The 20005-nt window shown below is 41.4% G+C and overlaps 2 protein-coding genes across 8 annotated transcripts in view; one reads left to right on the forward strand and one right to left on the reverse strand.

The window, feature by feature from the left end:
• The window catches only part of LOC129823866 (homer protein homolog 3-like), a 31167-nt gene extending 16036 nt beyond the window's left edge, over window positions 1-15131 (forward strand). For 5 of the 6 annotated variants that reach the window (XM_055882916.1, XM_055882915.1, XM_055882914.1 and 2 more), the window contains 4 exons: window positions 2832-2988; window positions 12218-12325; window positions 12829-12909; window positions 13034-15131. In XM_055882916.1, coding sequence (XP_055738891.1) covers window positions 2832-2988; window positions 12218-12325; window positions 12829-12909; window positions 13034-13219 — 532 coding nt within the window. In that variant the 3' untranslated portion in view covers window positions 13220-15131. Of the gene's footprint in view, window positions 1-2831; window positions 2989-12217; window positions 12361-12828; window positions 12910-13033 lie in introns of all 6 variants that reach the window. The other variant, XM_055882919.1, reaches the window with a different exon arrangement.
• Window positions 15132-15175: 44 nt separating this feature from the next.
• Window positions 15176-18616, reverse strand: LOC129823868 (ubiquitin-60S ribosomal protein L40). Of its 2 annotated transcripts, none has more exons than XM_055882920.1 (5): window positions 18509-18616; window positions 17808-17919; window positions 17545-17631; window positions 16779-16881; window positions 15176-15334 (listed from the first exon to the last, which is right to left on the reverse strand). In XM_055882920.1, exons 2-5 carry the CDS (start codon window positions 17908-17910, stop codon window positions 15241-15243), a joined length of 387 nt encoding a protein of 128 aa, XP_055738895.1. In that variant the 5' UTR covers window positions 17911-17919; window positions 18509-18616; the 3' UTR covers window positions 15176-15240. The 2 variants fall into 2 exon arrangements, with proteins under 2 accessions (XP_055738895.1, XP_055738896.1); XM_055882921.1 differs by lacking the exon at window positions 18509-18616 and adding an exon at window positions 18096-18481.
• Between the last annotated feature and the right edge of the window lie 1389 nt (window positions 18617-20005).

The following is a 20005-nucleotide window of genomic DNA, read 5'->3' on the forward strand; positions in this document are numbered from 1 at the left end:
CACAGGGCGCCAGTGGCGAATTTGCCAATCTTGGTGTTCTCTGGCAAATGTCAAACGTCCTGCACGGTGTTGGGCTGTAAGTACAACCCCCACCTGTGGACGTCGGACCCTCATACCACCCTCATGGAGTCTGTTTCTGACCGTTTGAGCAGACACATGCACATTTGTGGCCTGCTGGAGGTCATTTTGCAGGGCGCTGGCAGTGCACCTCCTTGCACAAAGGCGGAGGTAGCGGTCCTGCTGCTGGGTTGTTGCAGTGTATATATAGATATATATTCTGGACTCTCACATAGTATGTATCAAAATAGAATAGAATAAAATTGAAAATAGTATGTATAGATAGTATATGAATAGGAAAGGTGTTTACAGCAGTAGTTATATAGGAGGAGCCTTGACTACAATACAGTATAAAGTGAGTAGAACAGTATGTAAACATTATTAAACTGACCAGTGTTCATATGTACATAGGGCAGCAGTCTCTAAGGTGCAGGGTAGAGTACCGGGTGGTAGCCGGCTAATAACAGTAACTAGGGCCTCCCGAGTGGCGCAGTGGTCTAAGGCACTGCATCGCAGTGACTAAGTTCAGAGCAGGGTACTGGGTGGAGGCCGGCTAGTGGTGACTATTTAACAGTCTGATGACCTGGAGATAGCTGTTTTTCAGTCTCCCAACTTAGATGCACCTGTACTGTCTCCGCCTTCTACATGGTAGCAGAGTTAATAGGCTGTGGCTCGGGTGGCTGAGGTCCTTGATGATCTTCTTGGCTTTCCTGTGACACCGGGTGCTGAAGATCTCTTGGAGGGCAGGCAGTGTGCCCCCGGTGATGTGTTGGGCTGACCACACCACCCTCTGGAGAGCCCTGTGGATGGTGCAATTGCCATACCAGGTAGTGATACAGACTAATAGGATGCTCTCAATGGTGCATCTGTAGAAGATAGTGAGGGTCTTAGGTGCCAAGACAAATTTCTTCAGCCTCCTGAGGTTGAAGAGGCGTTGTTGTGCCTTCCTCACCACACTGTCTCTGTGGATGGACCATTTCAGGTTGTCAGTGATGTGCACGCCGAGGAACTTGAAGCTTTTCACCCTCTCGACTGTGGCCCTGTCAATGTGGATTGGGGCGTGCTCTCTCTGCTGTCTCCTGAAGTCCACAATCAACTCCTTCGTTTTGTTGATGGAGAAGTTATTTTCCTGGCACCACTGTGCCAGTGCCTTCACCTCCTCCCTGTACGCTGTCTCATCATTGTTGGTAATCAGCCCTACTATTGTTGTGTCAGCTAACTTCAGGATTGAGTTGGAGACGTGTGTGGCCATGCAGTCATGGGTGAACAGGGAGTGCAAGAAGGGGCTGAGCACGCACCCTTGTGGGGCCCTCATGTTGAGGATCAGCGTGGTGGAGGTGTCACCCCTAAGGAAGTCCAGGACCCAGGGCGAGCTTAGTGATGAGCTTGGAGGGCACTATGGTGGCCCGTGTCGGTGTCTCAATATTTCCCTCGAAGAGTGCGAAGATAGTGTTTAGCTTTTCCGGGAGTGAGGCAGTGGTGTCTGAGACGTGGCTGACTTTCCCTTTATAATCATTGATTGTCTGGAGTCCCTACTACATACGCCTCGTGTCTGAGCCATTGAATTGCGACTCCACTTTGTCCCTGTACTATCGTTTTGCTTCTCTGATTGCGTTACGGAGGGCATAGCTGGTCGGTTTGTACACGTTTCCAGTCGCCTTGCCATGGTTAAATGCGGTGGTTCGCACTTTCAGTTCAAGATTCTGGCTATAGGAGGGGAGGAACAAAATGGAACCTTGATCTGATTTGGTGAAGGGAGGACGGGGTGGTCCTTGTAGCTGTCCCAGAAGGGGGAGTAGTAATGTTCAAGAGTGCTCAATGCGTGATTAGCACATGAGATGTGTTTCTCAGATTTCCTTTATTAAAGTCCCCAGGTACAACAGCCTCAGAATATGCGGTTTATAGTTTGCTCCTCTTTTCCGGGGATGTCGTTCATGAAATTACCTCGAGGGAGTTCAAACAAAGGATCCAATTTTGGAAAGTCACATTTCTGGTCAAAATGCTGGTGAATGACAGCCAATCTAATATTCAAAAGGTACTTTCGGCTGTAGCTAATAATGCAAGAAAAGTCCTGAGCAAATAATATAAGAAATAACACCAAAAAAACAAAATACTGCAAAGTTGACTAGGAGCTAAGAACAGGGCGACCATGTCTATCGGTGCCATCTTGCTTTAGTTATGACTGTCTGTTTTGATTAAGTTTTTCCCATTGAAAAAACATGTTAACGGGAAACAGGGTCCAGGCAAGAGAAAAGGGAGTGGGGCAAAGATAATGTGATGACTCACACACAGAGGGAGAAGGTTACCCACATGCATGTAAGTCGCTACTGTAAAATTCTACTCTAAGTCACTATTGTAAAACACTGCTGTAAGTCGCTCTGGAAAAGAGATTCTGCTAAATGACTAAAATGTGAATATTACCCTGCCATTCAGTCACCCATTCTACTCTGCTTTTGTCCCTGTTGACCATTATCCTGTTATCCATTATCACTACACAAGGCTTATTCTATGGTTGCTATGGTGAGTTGCTATGATTGGATAACCTCAAGCTTTCTAATCGTAGAATAACATGGCATCTAAGAACATGGAACAGGAACATATTTAATGGACCAATTGCACAAATTATACCCTAGAGTTGAACAAGTACGGACACTCTTGATTGCCAGTCTTTACCATTAAGCCTCTCTCCAGCATGTAGTGAATGTCCCCTCATTCTTTTCCATTCCAGAGTGGCCAGAGAATGTTTGTCTGAGGTCTTTGCCAATGTCTTCCAGGTCTATCTGCGAGATGAACCTGGAGGCAGAGCTCTTCACCCTGCAGGACAGCAACTCCAAGCTGGTGTCAGCGTTACATGAAGCTAATAACAACGTGCAGCAGTGGAAGAAGCAGCTAGCTGCCTACCAGGAGGAGACGGAGAGGCTACGAGACCAGGTGAGTGTTGTCATCCCTTTGCTTTCTTTCGCATAGAACTATGGACGCCATGTCAGATCCGTTTCCACAAATGTTGAGTGGACCAAATCTCAGTGGAATGCTAGGTAAATGTTAAAGTTCAATGTATTTATGCAAGTGCATGCAACCGCTCAAGAAAACAGAATTATGAAAAATACATTTGTAGAAATGTAAAGATATGTTACATTCCTAGTTGTGCAATGGGAAGTACAATTAAAAGCATTACCATAGAGCACCATGAAGATTTGAAGTTATTTTCAGTCTCTTGACACGTGCCTGATGAATAGACAGATGAATAGATGAATGTGCCTGATGCCTCGCCTCACGTTACCTTCGCTCACTCCACAAATATCTCCACGCTGTGACCTGGAGTTCAGATGTTGATAGTTAAGGTCACATCTAATTATCAATGCTGGTGCTGTAAAACACTGCATTCTGAGTGGAGAGAGAAGGCGGGGGGCCACTGTAGCAGTAAAGTCTTGTTCAAACATGATCGGTTGATGAGACACTGCCACTGATAATGACAGCTTTTGAAAGTCTCCGGCGTGCCGGTTCTTTGCCGGGGGAGGTCATGCAGGTTTTGATTGGGTCATCGTTTTCATGCAATGTTTTTTTTGTCTTGTGAAAGTCTTTGGAGAAAAGTGGAAGGACACATCAGTTGGTAGTTCACTGTATCCTCCTCTGACAACACTGTCCTTGTCAGGCTGCAGGCTTTTCCCCTGAAGCTTTATTCAAGGTGTGTCAGTTGGTTTGGATTACTGGGCAGTATAAACATGCTCTTTGCATGCTCTCACTATCACATCTATTTCTCTAAGGCGTCATTAGTCTGAATGCAGAGAATGTCATCCATCTGTGGCTTGGAGTACACATGGAATCCCATTTACCTCCCATCCCTGAGATATGCATGTGATACATAGGATTACTAGACAAGTGGATGAGAGACATTCTCCATTGCGTCAATACTAAATGGATCCAGTCAATTAAATGTTGTCTGTTTTTTACACTTCTATGTCATCAATATAATGTCTTTTCAGGGTTGCTGGCTGCTTAGAACTTATGGCATTTGCTGGCTCTGAGCCTTTTATTAAAAACCTTTGGATTCAAACACTTCAATGGTTTGAGTGGTCTGTGCTTATAATGTCTAGTCTAGCCCGATAAAATTGATCTCCACTATTATTCTACCATTTCATGTAATGTTTCTGTCGTTGTTTAACTGAACTGTGAATATATATCAGTCATCCCAGAAGATTTTTTTCCTCCGCGTCTTTACATTAACCTTCCTCTTAAAAGGCAAGCCATCCAGGGCCCGATAAAACCTACATTTAACGAGTGATTTAACGATGAATCTTTCCTACAACAGACGAAGATGTAACATGCATTTACCAAAACACCATGCAGAGAGAACGATCACTAAGTGTGTCATTGGAGCATGTGTCGATAGTGATTGGATCGAAAGAAAGGAAGGGCTGCGCTCAGATCAGATTTCTCCATTCAAATCTTACCTTAACATTATAATATTTTCACAATACTGGCGATGGATCAGCTCTTACAAGCTCAAGTGCAACGTTAATAACAATTATTTTTTATTTTTTTATTTATTTTTTTCACCTTTATTTAACCAGGTAGGCTAGTTGAGAACAAGTTCTCATTTGCAACTGCGACCTGGCCAAGATAAAGCAAAGCAGTGTGAACAGACAACAACACAGAGTTACACATGGAGTAAACAATAAACAAGTCAATAACATGGTAGAAAAAAGAGAATCTATATACAATGTGTGCAAAAGGCATGAGGTAGGCAATAAATCGAATAATTACAATTTAGCAGATTAACACTGGAGTGATAGATCATCAGATGATCATGTGCAAGAAAATGGTTTGGGAAACATGTCAGAGATTTAACGATGCTACTATGAACGTTCTAATTATGTTTTTGGGAAACTGGGCCCTGGTTTAAAAAATGCACTAAATCACTGATTTGGCACATCATTGCGCACATTAGGCTAAACATCATGAAATACATTGAGAAAAATTAGACAGTAGCCTACAAGTAGCAAAATATAACTAAATTGATTAAGCATATGATTGAAATAGATTTATAGCCGACTGTTTATATTGTAATGCAGTCATCTCGGTTTTCATTTGAAGTATATTTTCATACGTCGCTTGTTTGTATCAATTGCATAGACATTGACAACTTTGTATTTGTAGCTGTAGTGGAAAAAGTACACAATTGTCATACTTGAGTAAAAGTTAAGATACCTTCATAGAAAATGACTCAGGTAAAAGTGAAAGTCACCCAGTAAAAGATCACTTGAGTAAAACTATTTGGTTTTAAATATACTTAAGTATTATTAAGAATTATTTCAAATTACTTAAATTAACCAAACAGTTTTTGACATGTATTTTTATTTATTGATAGCCAGGGGGAAACTCCAACACTCAGACATAATTTACAAATGAAGCATTTGTGTTTAGCGAGTCCGCCAGATCAGAGGCAGAAGAGTAGACCAGGGTTGTTCTCTTGATAAGTGTGTGAATTGGACCAACTTCCTGTCCTGCTAAGCATTCTAAATGTAATGAGTACTTTTGGGTGTCAGGGAAAATGTATGGAGTAAAAAGTACATTATTTTCTTTAGGAATGTAGTGAACTAAAAGTAGTCAATAATATAAATAATAAAGTACAGATTCCCCAAAAAACGACTTAAGTAGTACTTTAAAGTATTTTTACTTAAGAACTTTAATTACACCACTGGTTTGTAGTCAACTTTGTTCTGTAGTTATCAGCAATCACAGAGAAGGATAAACCATGTGATTATATGTTTAGTGGAGATATTTGTATAAATCCTGTCTAGGATCAGCGTGGCGCTAGCGGCACACCCCCCCCCCCCCCCCCCCCCCCACTGAAAAACCAGTGCCGCGAAATTCAAAAAAAATATTTTTTAAAAATATTTAACTTTCACACATTAAAGTCCAATACAGCTAATGAAAGACACAGATCTTGTGAATCCAGTCAACATTTCCGATTTTTAAAATGTTTTACAGGGAAGACACAATATGTAAAGATGTACATCTATTACCTAAAAACACATTAGCATAATCCACCATCTTTTATTTGTCCACCAACACCAGTAGCCATCACCAATTCGGCTAAACTAAGATATTTATAGCCCCTAACCAACAAAAAAACTCATTAGATGACAGTCTGATAACATATTTATGGTATGGGATAGGTTTTGTTAGAAAAAAGTGCATATTTCAGGTATATGGCATAGTTTACAATTGCACCCACCATCACAAATGGACTAGAATAATTACAATGAGCAACGTGTTTACCTAACTACTAATCATCAAACATTTCGTAAAAATACACAGCATACACGAATCGAAAGACACAGATCCTGTGAATACAGACAATATTTCAGATTTTCTAAGTGTCTTACAGCGAAAACACAATAAATCGTTATATTAGCATAGCACATAGCACATAGCAGCCCAGCATTGATTCTAGCCAAAGTGGGCGATAACGTCAACATCGCCAAAAATATATTAATTTTTTCACTAACCTTCTCAGAATTCTTCAGATGACACTCCTGTAACATCATATTACACAATCCATATAGAGTTTGATCGAAAATGTTTATATTTAGCCACCAAAATCATGGTTAGACAATGTGAAATGTAGCTCAGCTGGTCAGAAAATGTCCTTGCGCCACTTAGACAGTGATCTACTCTTATACATAAATACTCATAAACGTGACTAAAAAATATAGGGTGGACAGGGATTGATAGACAATTTAATTCTTAATACAATTGCGTTATTACATTTTTTAATTTATCCTTACTTTTCAATACAGTTTGCGCCAAGCGAAGCTACGTCAAAAAACATGGCGTCCTAAGCCACTAAAATGTTTCGACAGAAACACGATTTATCATAATAAAAATGTCCTACCTTGAGCTGTTCTTCCATCAGTATCTTGGGCAAAGGATCCTTTCTTGGGAGAAATCGTCTTTTGGTGGAAAGCTGTCCTCTTGCCATGTGGAAAAGTCAACTGCGTTCGGGATGAACTGAAAAGCGTGCCCAACTTTTCACATCGTTGCAAAAATAAATGTCCCAAAATCGCACTAAACGGATATAAATTGCTATAAAACGCTTTAAATTAACTACCTTATGATGTTTTTAACTCCTATAACGAGTGAAAAGATGACCGGAGAAATATAACAGGCTAAACTAACGCTTGGAACAGGTGCGCGCCGGTGTCCACTTTGCTCATGACGCAGCTCCCAAAGAATGACTAGCTTCAGGGTTTTTTCATTTGTAGGGCCTGTGAACGTGCAATCGACCCCGTTGGAATCGTCATCACGTAAAGGCATCCAGGGGAAGACGTAAGAAGTGTCCGTATAGTCATAGCAACGACAGTGCCCTTTTAAATGACTTCAGAACAGTGGCCAACATTTCTCAAATCTGACTCCATGTCAGGGAAATTGCTGTAGAATGGGCTCTGTTCCACTTAGAGACAAAATTTCAACTCCTATAGAAACTATAGACTGTTTTCTATCCAATAATAATAATAATATGCATATTGTACGATCAAGGATTTTGTGGGAAGCCGTTTAAAAAATTAGCCAAATTAGCATAAGTAGTCTAAACAGCGCCCCCATCCCCAACAGGTGATGCGGGAGGGCCGATACACGTAGCTGTTCTATGAGTGGTCTGAGGCAGGCGTTAGATTTCGTAGCTGTTCTATGAGTGGTCTGAGGCAGGCGTTAGATTCAGTAGCTGTTCTATGAGTGGTCTGAGGCAGGCGTTAGATTCAGAGTGTTTAAGTGCAATGTTAATAACGATGGTTTTGTGAAACAGTTCAGAGATTTAACGATGCTCCTACGAAGGTTCTAATGATGCCTTAAGATGCTTTTGGGAAACCGGGCCCCTGTCTGGTGGACCAAGTTCTCTCTTTCTCTCGATCTGAAGTGTGCGACCAAGTGGCTGAAAATGATTCACATCTCTGAAAATGGTTCACATCTCCAGGGGGTGAAAGAGAGAGGGGTTTGTAGGACAGCGATATCCTACTTTCAATGCCCTAGTTAGGAGAAAAATGAAAAATAACCAGAGGAAGCTGGCAGCTACTCATTTAATTCTCCCTTCCTACCACACACAGTTAAAAATAACCCAGCCTCTCTCAAGACTCTCCAAGAAGCAGAGACCTTTTAAAGGTCTCCTTTTAGTTTTGCTCGTATTTTACAAGCTGAGTTGACAGCAGCAGTGAGGTTTCAATTCTCAGTTACCTGATAATGGTGGTGTCTCGGTCCTTGGCTTGCACATTGGAAGGCAGCAGCCTTGGCCACGGTAAATGAAGACCCAGGGGGAGGGTGTATGTTGTGTGTATTATTGAGACCTCAAGACATTAGGCCTTTATCATCCAATGACAGATATTTACTTTGTTATTTACTCTATACTATAGTTTTGTTGCTTGGCAGTTTGTGCATTGGGGGCTTTGTGTATTAATTCCTCACGGTTGTTATAAGTTTAGTTTATGACTTGTTTGGTTAGTAGGAGATACTGCTGTTTTGCATGTATAGGAACAGCATTCTCAGGGGCACTGCTGTTACTGAATTGGGTTGAAGCGGGATAAAGAGGTGGGAGGTGTGTATCATGCGGGAATGATCCAGGTTCCAAGATGGCAGGCTTCCTGACTGACGTTTCCTTACATTTTATTTGACTTTTCAGTCATTTAGCTGACGCTCTTATCCAGGGCGACTTATAGTTAGTGCATTAATCTTAAGGTAGCTAGGTGGGACAACCACATCACAGGCATAGAAAGTACCATTTTCCTCAATAACGTAGCTCTCAGTAGAGTCAGAGCTGGGGGGGGGAATCAAGTGCTGGTTTAGTGTTATCTATAATGCACAGTACCAGTCAAAGGTTTGGACACACCTACTCATTCAAGGGTTTTTCTTTATTTAGAAAATGTTCTACATTGTAGAATAATACTGAACACATCAAAATTATGAAATAGCACATATGGAATCATGTAGTAACCCCAAAAAATCTTCAAAGTAGCCACCCTTTGCCTTGATGACAGCTTTGCACACTCTTGGCATTCTCTCAACCAGCTTCATGAGGAATGCTTTTCCAACAGCTATCACATAGTACAATACTGGTAGAATTGACATCTCCATTAAGGATTTGAAATGTTATTTTATTTATGAAGCTTTTATGTTGCTTTTGATTGTTTCCTCGTGTCATATTTAATTGAAAATAAATATAAATATATATATATGCTGAGCACTTGTTAGCTGCTTTTCCTTCACTCTGCGGTCTAACTCATCCCAAACCATCTCAATTGGGTTGAGGTTGGGTGATTGTGGAGGCCAGGTCATCTGATGCAGCACTCCATCACTCTCCTTGGTCAAATAGCCCTTACACAGGCTGGATGTGTGTTGGGTCATTGTTCCGTTGAAAAACAAATGATAGTCCCAAGCGCAAATCAGATGGGATAGTGTATCGCTGCAGAAGGCTGTGGTAGCCATGCTGGTTAAGTGTGCCTTGAATAAATCACTGACAGTGTCACCAGCAAAGCACCATCACACCGCCTCCTCCATGCTTCACGGTGGGAACCACACATGCAGAGATAATCTGTTCACCTACTCTACGTCTCAAAGACACAGCGTTTGGAACCAAAAATCTCACATTTGCACTCATCAGACCAAAGGACAGATTTCCACCAGTCTAATGTCCATTGCTCGTGTTTCTTGGCCCAAGTAAGTCTCTTCTTAATGGTGTCCTTTAGTAGTGGTTTCTTTGCAGCAATTTGACCATGAAGGCCTGATTCACACACTCTTCTCTGAACAGTTGATGTTGAGATGTGTCTGTTACTTGAACTCTGTGAAGCATTTATTTGGGCTGCAATCTGAGGTGCAGTTAACTCTAATGGACTTATCCTCTGCAGCAAGTTAATTCTGGGTCTTCCTTTCCTGTGGCGGTCCTCATGAGAGCCAATTTCATCATAACGCTTGATGGTGTTTACGACTGCACTTGAAGAAACTTTCAAAGTTCTTGACATTTTCTGGATTGACTGACCCTCATGTCTTAAAGTCATGATGGACTGTAATTTCTCTTTGCTTATTTGAGTTGTTCTTGCCTTAATGTGGACATGGTCTTTTACCAAATAGGGCTATATTCTGTATACCACCCCTACCTTGTCACAAAACAACAGATTGGCTTAAATTCATTAAAAAGGAAAGAAATTCCACAAATTAACAAGACAACCTGTTAATTGAAATGCATTCCAGGTGACTACCTCATGAAGCTGGTTGAGAGAATGCCAAGAGTGTCCAAAGCTGTCATCAAGGCAAAGGGTGGCTGCTTTGAAGAATCTCAAATATAAAATTATATTTTGATTTGTTGAACACTTTTTTGGTTACTACATGATTCCAAATGTGTTATTTCATAGTTCTGATGCCTTCACTATTATTCTACAATGGACTAGAAAATAGTAAAAAATAAAGCAAAACCCTGTAATGATTAGGTGTGTCTAAACTTTTGACTGGTACTGTATATACACAAGGGATTTTGAGTTTCCTTTACCTGGAGGGTGGTACTGCTACATGGTGATATTATATATGACATATATTATTATTTATTGAAAAGAAAAACAGTGTGTTGCAGTAGTCCAGCCAACAGCGAGTTGAAGTAGTCCATCCAACAGCGAGTTGCAGTAGTCCATCCAACAGCGAGTTGCAGTAGTCCATCCAACAGCGAGTTGCAGTAGTCCAGCCAACAGCGAGTTGCAGTAGTCCAGCCAACAGCGAGTTGCAGTAGTCCAGCCAACAGCGAGTTGCAGTAGCCCAGCCAACAGGGAGTTGCAGTAGTCCATCCAACAGCGAGTTGCAGTAGTCCAGCCAACAGCGAGTTGCAGTAGCCCAGCCAACAGTGAGTTGCAGTAGCCCAGCCAACAGCGAATTGAAGTAGTCCAGCCAACAGCGAGTTGAAGTAGTCCAGCCAACAGCGAGTTGCAGTAGTCCAGCCAACAGCGAGTTGCAGTAGTCCGGCCAACAGCGAGTTGCAGTAGTCCAGCCAACAGCGAGTTGCAGTAGCCCAGCCAACAGCGAGTTGCAGTAGTCCAGCCAACAGCGAGTTGAAGTAGTCTAGCCAACAGCGAGTTGCAGTAGTCCAGCCAACAGCGAGTTGAAGTGTTCAGCCAACAGCGAGTTGCAGTAGTCCAGCCAACAGCGAGTTGCAGTAGTCCAGCCAACAGCGAGTTGCAGTAGTCCAGCCAACAACGAGTTGAAGTGTCCAGTCAACAGTGAGTTGCAGTAGCCCAGCCAACAGCGAGTTGCAGTAGTCCAGCCAACAGCGAGTTGCAGTAGTCCAGCCAACAGCGAGTTGCAGTAGTTCAGCCAACAGCGAGTTGCAGTAGTCCAGCCAACAGCGAGTTGCAGTAGTCCAGCCAACAGCGAGTTGCAGTAACCCAGCCAACAAAGGACATTTTTTATCCGGAGCCGGGGAAAAGGGATTTGGATTTTCCTTTACCTGCATTCTGCTACTGCTACATAATATTATATATGATGCATTTTGTGTGAGGAGCAGTTGTGAATTGAGTTGATGAAGAAAGGCCTGGAGAATGACAATCCCATTGCTCATTGCGGTTGGTCTTGCCGGACAATTAGAATGGCTGATTGAAAAGAGAGATTCTGACGGATTTGAATGACCACAACTGGGTATACACTGTTAACATTTTGAAAAATGTATATAACATTTAATGGCAGGGGCAAGCTGTAAAGGCAAGTTATCATTCCTTTCTGGACCAGCACCTGTCCCAATTACAGTACCATTCAGGAGTCCATAGCAAGTAGAGGCTCAATCTATAGTGTCAACAAGGGTCCTGGCAAACACGTCACAATAACGTTCACATTCCCTCTAGAGATCTGACATGAGCTGCAGAACAGTCAAGTCTATACTCATTTCTCCTGGGGTGTATTCATTCTGTCTTGCAATGGAAACTGTTTACCATGTAAGAACAAAAGGAAGCAAACAGAAGGAAATTGGACCTACCTGAATTTGTCCAATAGAAACCTTGTTTTCATTGCAAACCATTTTCCATTTGGAGTGAACGGTTTCTGTTAAACGTTTTGCAACAGGCAAACGTTTTCAACATAATCGGCCTGATGAATACACCCCTGGTCTTGACTGAAACATATTGTCTGTTGGCAGGTGGCTGATCTGGAAGCACATGGCGGCCACGGTCCTAGTGACATGCTAAAGGATGAGCTGACTCGGTCTCTGGAGGAACTGGAGGCCCTGCTCAAGGCTAAAGACGAGGTCAGAGGGCAAGAGACATACAGGGGAAATGAGAGGTATTGTAGGTACATCTCAGAGGAAGCTGGTGGGAGGAGCTATAGGAAGATGGCTCATTGTAATGGCTGGAATGGAATTAATGGAACGTCAAACACAAACATATAGAAACCACATTTGACTCTGTTCCTTTAAATCCATTCCAGTCATTAGAATGAGCCTGTCCTAACTCCTCCCACCAGCCTCCTCTGGTACAGCTGTTTGCCCTTTGCAACTTATGCATAAGATGAGGGTAGGGGGAGCCATTTCTAGTTCGGACCAAGTAGCTGGGGTTGAAATGGAATTGTATGCAATTATAGATGGAGAACAGTCTTATCACAAAGATAGCATAACCAGGCAACTGATCTCAAATCAGTTGTCTTTAAACAGAATAAATAAAGGCTGATGTGAAAACCTGTAACTTCCTTTGTTTTGTGTTGCTGATCGCAAAGGTCCTAATGTGTGATTGATAATGTTTTTTTTTATCCCAGGAAATCCACATTCTGCAGAACAAGAAATCAGAATACCATGAGATGGAGCAGGAGAGAGAAGAAGCCATACATAGATTACAGGTAGAACTGCACACTGAAGAAGAATTTGCTGAAACCTTGCAGGAACAAGCAGCAAGTAGGATGCACTAAGGGTGAATTAAGACGGGTGAAATTGTCTTCCCTTTTCCCCCCTGTGGTTCTTCAGGAGATGGAGATGCGTAACCTGGAGCTGGAGCGGCGGGTGCAGAATGCCGAGCAGAACCTGGCCGCCTCCCTAGAGGAGCGGGACCACACAGAGAGTGAGGTGCAGAGGGCCATCGAGATCCTGGATGTCAAGCTCTTTGACCTGAACGACCTCCGGCAGAGCCTGGTCAAGCTGATTGACAAATGATGCCAAAGAGGAAGGGTCTGTTGGGGATGGCCAATGCAAAGAGGGAGCTGGTCCTCTCCTGCTATAAAGCACAACACCGCTTCTGCTGTGGGAAGATTGCTGCATCGCTGTACTGTACTTTCCAGCTTGTTAAGCAATATGTTGTGGTGTTACCTAGGCAGTGTTTCCCAACCCAGGTCCTCCATTGTACATTTTTATTGTAACCTGGACAAGCACACCTGATTCAACTTGTCAACTAATCAAGCCCTCACTGAGTTGAATGAGGTGTGTTTGTCAAGGGCCACAACGAAACGGTGTAGTGTTAGGGGTACTGGAGAATCAGGGTTGGGAAACACTGACCAAGGCGGTGTATCTGCTGTGTCTGGTGTTGTGCTGCGTTTCATGTTGCTTTCTTAAGCAACATTCAAGGCAATAGTCTAAGTGCTAGGCTGTTTTTTTGCAATTAGGAATATTGTCAAGAATGAGAACAATGACATTAGGTGCTTGTAGATTTTGAATTCAATTGATTTTATACAAATTTGTTAATATAATGGTATAATGAGCAATGTGGATTATCTATTTTAATTTTCCAGTGAGAGGAGTTGATTTATTTTTTCGGGGGGAGATCTCAGTGCAACCATGTATTTGGAAAGGAGCATTACATGACGCAGATGGATAATTAAAAAAATGTGGCTGACAGAATTCACATCAAATTAACATACAACTCAAGATAATTGGTATTCAATAACAAGAAAGTAAAGAATTAGCCTTATCAAAATATTCCGTTTGTTATACATCTGAGCAAAGTTAGTGTCACAGAGACCAAAAGATATGCCTCTGCAATAATCTTGGGACATCAATATGATTAGCGTAGTTAGGGCTCGATTCAATCCATAACACTGAAGATCTGCACTGAAGCGCGATTGAAATGTACTTTTCCTTTCCATTTCTATTGTGCTTGTAGCGCAGGTCTTCAGCACTACAGACTGTTAGTCTTTAACCTGTGATATGTTAACGACTCATGCCTGCTAATTGTATACTTTTTTTAAAACAATGCATGTGAAGTGCTCTGAGCGATAAACAGACTGTAAAGAAACATGTTTATTGACAGAAACGTCAGATGTGTCCGGGTACCAGTTGTAAATATATAAAAACTTTATTGGTACTATGGCATGCTGATAATAGTGTGATATAAGAGGTATGAGGCATGGGAGGGTAACTTGCATACATGTGAATATATTCCAACCATCTAAGAACTAAAAGGCACCAAAGAGAGTTGAGTTCTCAAAGTAAGAACTTTCAAAAGCTTGACTCAGATTCTCATTTGTGTTCATAGAATGTTAAATTAAAGCTAGATTAGTCCTGATAATTAGGTAGATGATTTAGATGAGCGCTAAGATTTAAGAGCTTGCTCTTGCATTAAGTCAATGTTAAATTAAGACTTCTCAAAGAGCCATTGTCTAATAATTGATAGGAAAATAGTCCGTTCAATCCGCAGCGCTGGAAATCTGCGCTATAACGCTGTATGTCGGCGCAATCGGAAATGACCTTTCAAATTTAAATCAGGAATGCTAAAGCGCTACAGATTGAACTGAGCTCTTCATGAATTTTACATAAATATAACTATCTTTGAGACTTGAATGAATGCATTTGATCAGCTCTTATTTCCCTCCAGCATATGTAATCATTAAGAGCAGTAGAAGGGGCTTGATGTTCAGCTTATAGGAGACAACGCTATAGGCCTTGTAAGTGGTTGTATGCATTTGCATTTACTGTAAAAAAGTATTCGTGATGAAATTGCAAGTTTCACTGCACAAATGATATTTAGATTAAGGCACTCAAGTGAAGTGGAGCAAAATGTTATTATTTTTATGAGCCTTGTTCAAAATAAACTGTCTAAAAAATAAAAGGGCATAGAATAATGTGATCAAAACTGCCTTGTGCTATGTAGTAAGTCAAGGTTTGTGACAGCAAGAATGAGCCTTCCCTTTTTCCATTTTATTTTATTGAAAACCTTGACAAAAGATTGAAAGGATGCAAGTTTACTTCAGCTTCTTCTTGGGGCGCAGATTGCTGGTGTGCCCACACTTCTTTTTGCGGCAGTTGACTGCACGGGGGTGAAGACGTGCATAGCATCTGTAATACAGAGTGCACCAACATCATTAAGTCCACAGACCTGGGTCAGTAGATGGCTGTAATTCTACACTGAACAAAAATAAAACGCAATATGTAAAATGTTGATCCCATGTTTCATGGGCTGAAATTTAGAAAATCCAGAAATGTTCCATATTCACCAAAAACATTAAAATTGTGCACAAATTTGTTTACAGTGAGCATTTCTCCTTTGCCAAGATTATCCATCCACCTGACAGGTGTGACATATCAAGAAGCCGATTAAACAGCATGGTCATTACACAGATGCACCTTGTGCTGGGGACTATAACAGGACACTAAAATGTGCAGTTGTCACACCAGAGCTGTTGCCAGAAAATGTCATGTTCAATTCTCTACCATAAGCCACTCCAAATGTTGTTTTAGATAATTTGGCAGGGCTCACAACTGCAGACCGCGTGTAACAATGGCAGCCCAGGACCTCCACATTCAGCTTCTTCACCTGCGGGATCATCTGAGACCAGCCACCCGGACAGCTGATGAAACTGTGGGTTTGCACAACCGAAGAATTTCTGCAAACTGCCAGAAACCGTCTCAGGGAAGCTCATCTGCGTGCTTGTCGTTCTCACCAGGGTCTTGACCTGACTGCAGTTCGGCGTTGTAGCCAACTTCAATGGGCGAATGCGTACCTTCGATGGCCACTGGCACGCTGGATGAATCCCGGTTTTAACTGTACCGGGCAGACGGCGTGTGAGAGATTTGCTGATGTCAACGTTGTGAACATAGTGACCAATGGTGGCGGTGGGGTTATAGTATGGGCAGACATAAGCTATGGACAACAAACAACTGCATTTTATCTATGGCAATTTGAATGCAGAGATACCGTGATGAGATCCTGGGGCCAATTGTCGTGCCATTCACCTGCCGTCATCACCTCATGTTTCAGCATGACTATGCACCGCCCCATGTCGCAAGGATCTGTACACAATTCCTGGAAGTGAAAATGTCCCAGTTCTTCCATGGCCTGTATACTCACCAGACATGTCACCCATTGAGCTTATTTGGGATACTCTGGATCGACGCGTACGACAGCATGTTCCAGTTCCCGCTAATATCCAGCAACTTCACACAGCCTTTGAAGAGGAGTGGGACAACATTCCTCATGCCACAATCAACAGCCTGATCAACTCTATGTGAATGAGATATGTTGCGCGGCAAATGGTGGTCAGATCAGATACTGACTGGTATCCTGATTCACACCCTTACCTTTTTTTCAGGTATTGTGACCAACAGATGCATATCTGTATTCCCAGTCATGTGAAATCCATAAATTAGAGCCTAATTTATTTATTTCAGTTGACTGAATTCCTTATATGAACCGCAAATTAGTAAAATCTTTGAAATTGTTGCATGCTGCGTTTATTTTTGTTCAGTGTATTTTGTCTTCAGTTAATGAAAGCAAACATACTTGCGGCAGATCATTTTGTCACAGTTGTATTTCTGTGCCAGCTGTCTCAGGGAAGGTTCGATAATACCCCCTCTCAGACGAAGGACGAGATGAAGAGTGGACTCTGGGAAGCAAAGTAGTGAGACATTAACAAATTACACATCAACAAGATTACACAGTATAATTTATTTAATTGTATTTATTTAGCCAGGATAGTCCACTAAGTAACACATGCCACTGTTTTCCAGGTAGTATCACAAATTGTATTTCTAAGAGTTGAACATTTGCCCTGACATTTTTATATAAACATTTGTATTTTTGTTAGGGTCTTATAAAGTTTAGTTTTTTAGGGCCTTATATATATATATATATATTTTTATTTTATATAAACTTTCTTATTTTTGTTTAGTGGCATTAACTGCTAATATGTGATGCATGACTATTACAGCATGCATAATATTTCACATTTTAGTCCTTTAGCTGATGCTCTTATCCAGAGCGATTCACAGGAGCCATTAGGGTTAAATGTCTTGCTCAAGGGCACATCAGCAGATTTTACACCTAGTCATCTTGGGGATTTTGAACCAACAACCTTTTATTTACTGGTTCAACGCTCTTAACCACTAGGCTACCTGCCGCTCCCCAGACAGACTGCTCACATGTTCCCATGGACTAAGATGTGATATAAGCCTCAATGCCATGACAGATTAGTGTAAACACTGAAGACTTGTCTGTCATTGTCTGAACAAACAGTATTATCTCCATCATTGGATTAGTCAAGAAGTACCTTTCTGAATGTTGTAGTCTGACAATGTGCGGCCATCCTCCAACTGTTTGCCAGCGAAGATGAGTCGCTGTTGGTCAGGAGGAATACCTGAAAGGGAAGGCAGCAAACTAAGTAGGTTAGCCATCAAACCATCCACATCACACCAACTGGAGTAGTTGTCCATATACACATATCTTATGTTGATTTTCAGTTCTCAGGTGGAAGGTAAACTAATCCTAGATCAGTGCCCAGCAACTTTTACTGTTGCTGAGATTGAGTGTTACCTTCTTTGTCTTGAATCTTGGCCTTAACATTCTCGATGGTGTCACTGGGTTCCACCTCAAGGGTGATGGTTTTACCCGTCAACGTTTTCACAAAGATCTGCATCTTTGTTGGCTGTAGAAACAAGGCAGGTAAACATTATAGGCCAGTTTCCCGGACACAGATTAAGCGTGGTCCTGGAGTGAAAAGCATGCTCAACGGAGAATATTTTACCAGTTAGCTTTAAAAAAAATCAGCAGGCTACGAAATTACTAGTTTCATACAACTAGCACGTTAGTTAGCTAACTTACCGTTAATAAAACTGGCAATGCTTGTACGTTGTGGGCTGTTTAGTAAGTTAATAATATCTGAATAACGTTACAGTCAATTATTTCACCAGTCACTTGTCATCTGACAATTACAGTACTGGATAACATGTTTGTAATGCTTTAGCTACACACTAGTGATATGGCTGTAGCTAACGTTATGAGTTAAGCTAACCCATTTGGAAATAGCACATGGCACACAGGGCCACGGTTGTTAGCAAGCTAACGTTACCGTCGAATGTCACACAGCTAGCTATTAGTCCCGTTTCTCACACACTGATGAACAGTCACTCCTCAATTAATGTCAGATATCTAGACATAAAACACTCGCTGATAGTCAATCCTCAACATATATCCATAATGTTGAAGATACGCTTAGCTGGTTTAACAACACTCACCGTCAGACAACTGCTTCTGGAGAACAGGAAAGCAGGAACTTGATGGTTTTCATTATTCTTCCTCCGGCTAAAGGTTGCCAGGTCTAGCTAAAATTTCTATCACTTGACCTCTGAAAACCCGCCACAAGGCAGACAACTAGGTCTTTAATGTTTTGTTTTTTTGTAGCAAGAGAGGAGTTGTCACATTTATCCACGAAACCCTTAGTCTATAACGTATCGAGCGAATTAAGAAGGAATATCGACGTCATTTTTAACGACATAGGCTAGGAAGCAAAATTCGGTTTTCCATCAATATAATAATTCTTGCAAGTTTAAGAATATGTCACAAGAGAAAAGATAAATCACCCTTATTAAACTCTCCAGATCAATGTAACTTATTTTGACAGCTATTATTCAGTAATACGACCCAAGGAGGCGTGGTAATGGCCAATATACCATAGCTAAGAGCTATTCTTAGGACATAGCCCTTAACTGTGGTATATTGGTCATATACCACAAACCCCTGAGGTGCCTTATTGCTATTATAAACTGGTTAACAACCTAATTAGAATAGCAAAACGTATTTTTGGGTAATTCCCGTGATACACAGTCTGCTATACCATGGCTTTAAACCAATCAGCATTCAGGGCTCAAACCACCCTGTTTATAATTGGAAATAAATCCTGCTTGCACATGTGCATAACTATAGATAAATCCAACAGGAGAGTTTGAGTGATGAAAGTTGGACAGAGGATCTTGAAATCTCTGTGCAAGAAACACTTGGACAAACTTCAAAAAGCGAATGTTGTACTATTTTCTGGAAATTGTGCTGTTATTATACTAAGGCAGAGATTGTCGAGCGTAGGTCTTTCGGAGCATGCAGTTGCATGGTTTGCTAACTATCTGTCTGACAGAACTCAGTGCACTCAATTTGATGGGCTCATGTCTGTTAAATTGTCTGTAATGGTGTGCCCCAGGGCTCTGTACTTGGTCTCTTCTTATTCACTATTTCTATAATATAGACAAAAATTTGCAAAATGCACAACTTCACTTTTATGCTGATGATACTCTTATTTATTGTTGTGCCTCATCTCTCACAAAAGCTTTCCAGAACTTGAAAACTGCTTTTTATACTGTTCAACATACCTTGTGTCAATTGAAGCTCATCCTCAATACTTACAAAACTAAACTAATGGTGTTTTCTAAAGCAATAAATAGACCTCTGAACCGTTCACCTATTACTACCTGTCAGGGCAATGAGATTGAGACTGTAACCTCATATAAATATCTTGGAATTTTAATTGATGACAGCTTCTTTTAAATGACAAAAAAAATTAAGCTGAAGTTGGGATTTTATTTTAGGAATAAGGCCCGTTTTTCTATTGAAGCCAGAAGGAGGCTAGTATCAGCTACATTTATGCCTTTACTAGACTATGGGGATATTTTATATATGAATGCTTCCACTCAGTGTTTGAGATCAATTGACACCCTTTACCATGGAGCATTGAGATGTATTTT

The sequence above is a fragment of the Salvelinus fontinalis genome, chromosome 26 (genome assembly GCF_029448725.1).
Source record: "Salvelinus fontinalis isolate EN_2023a chromosome 26, ASM2944872v1, whole genome shotgun sequence".
NCBI classification, from domain to species: domain Eukaryota; kingdom Metazoa; phylum Chordata; class Actinopteri; order Salmoniformes; family Salmonidae; genus Salvelinus; species Salvelinus fontinalis.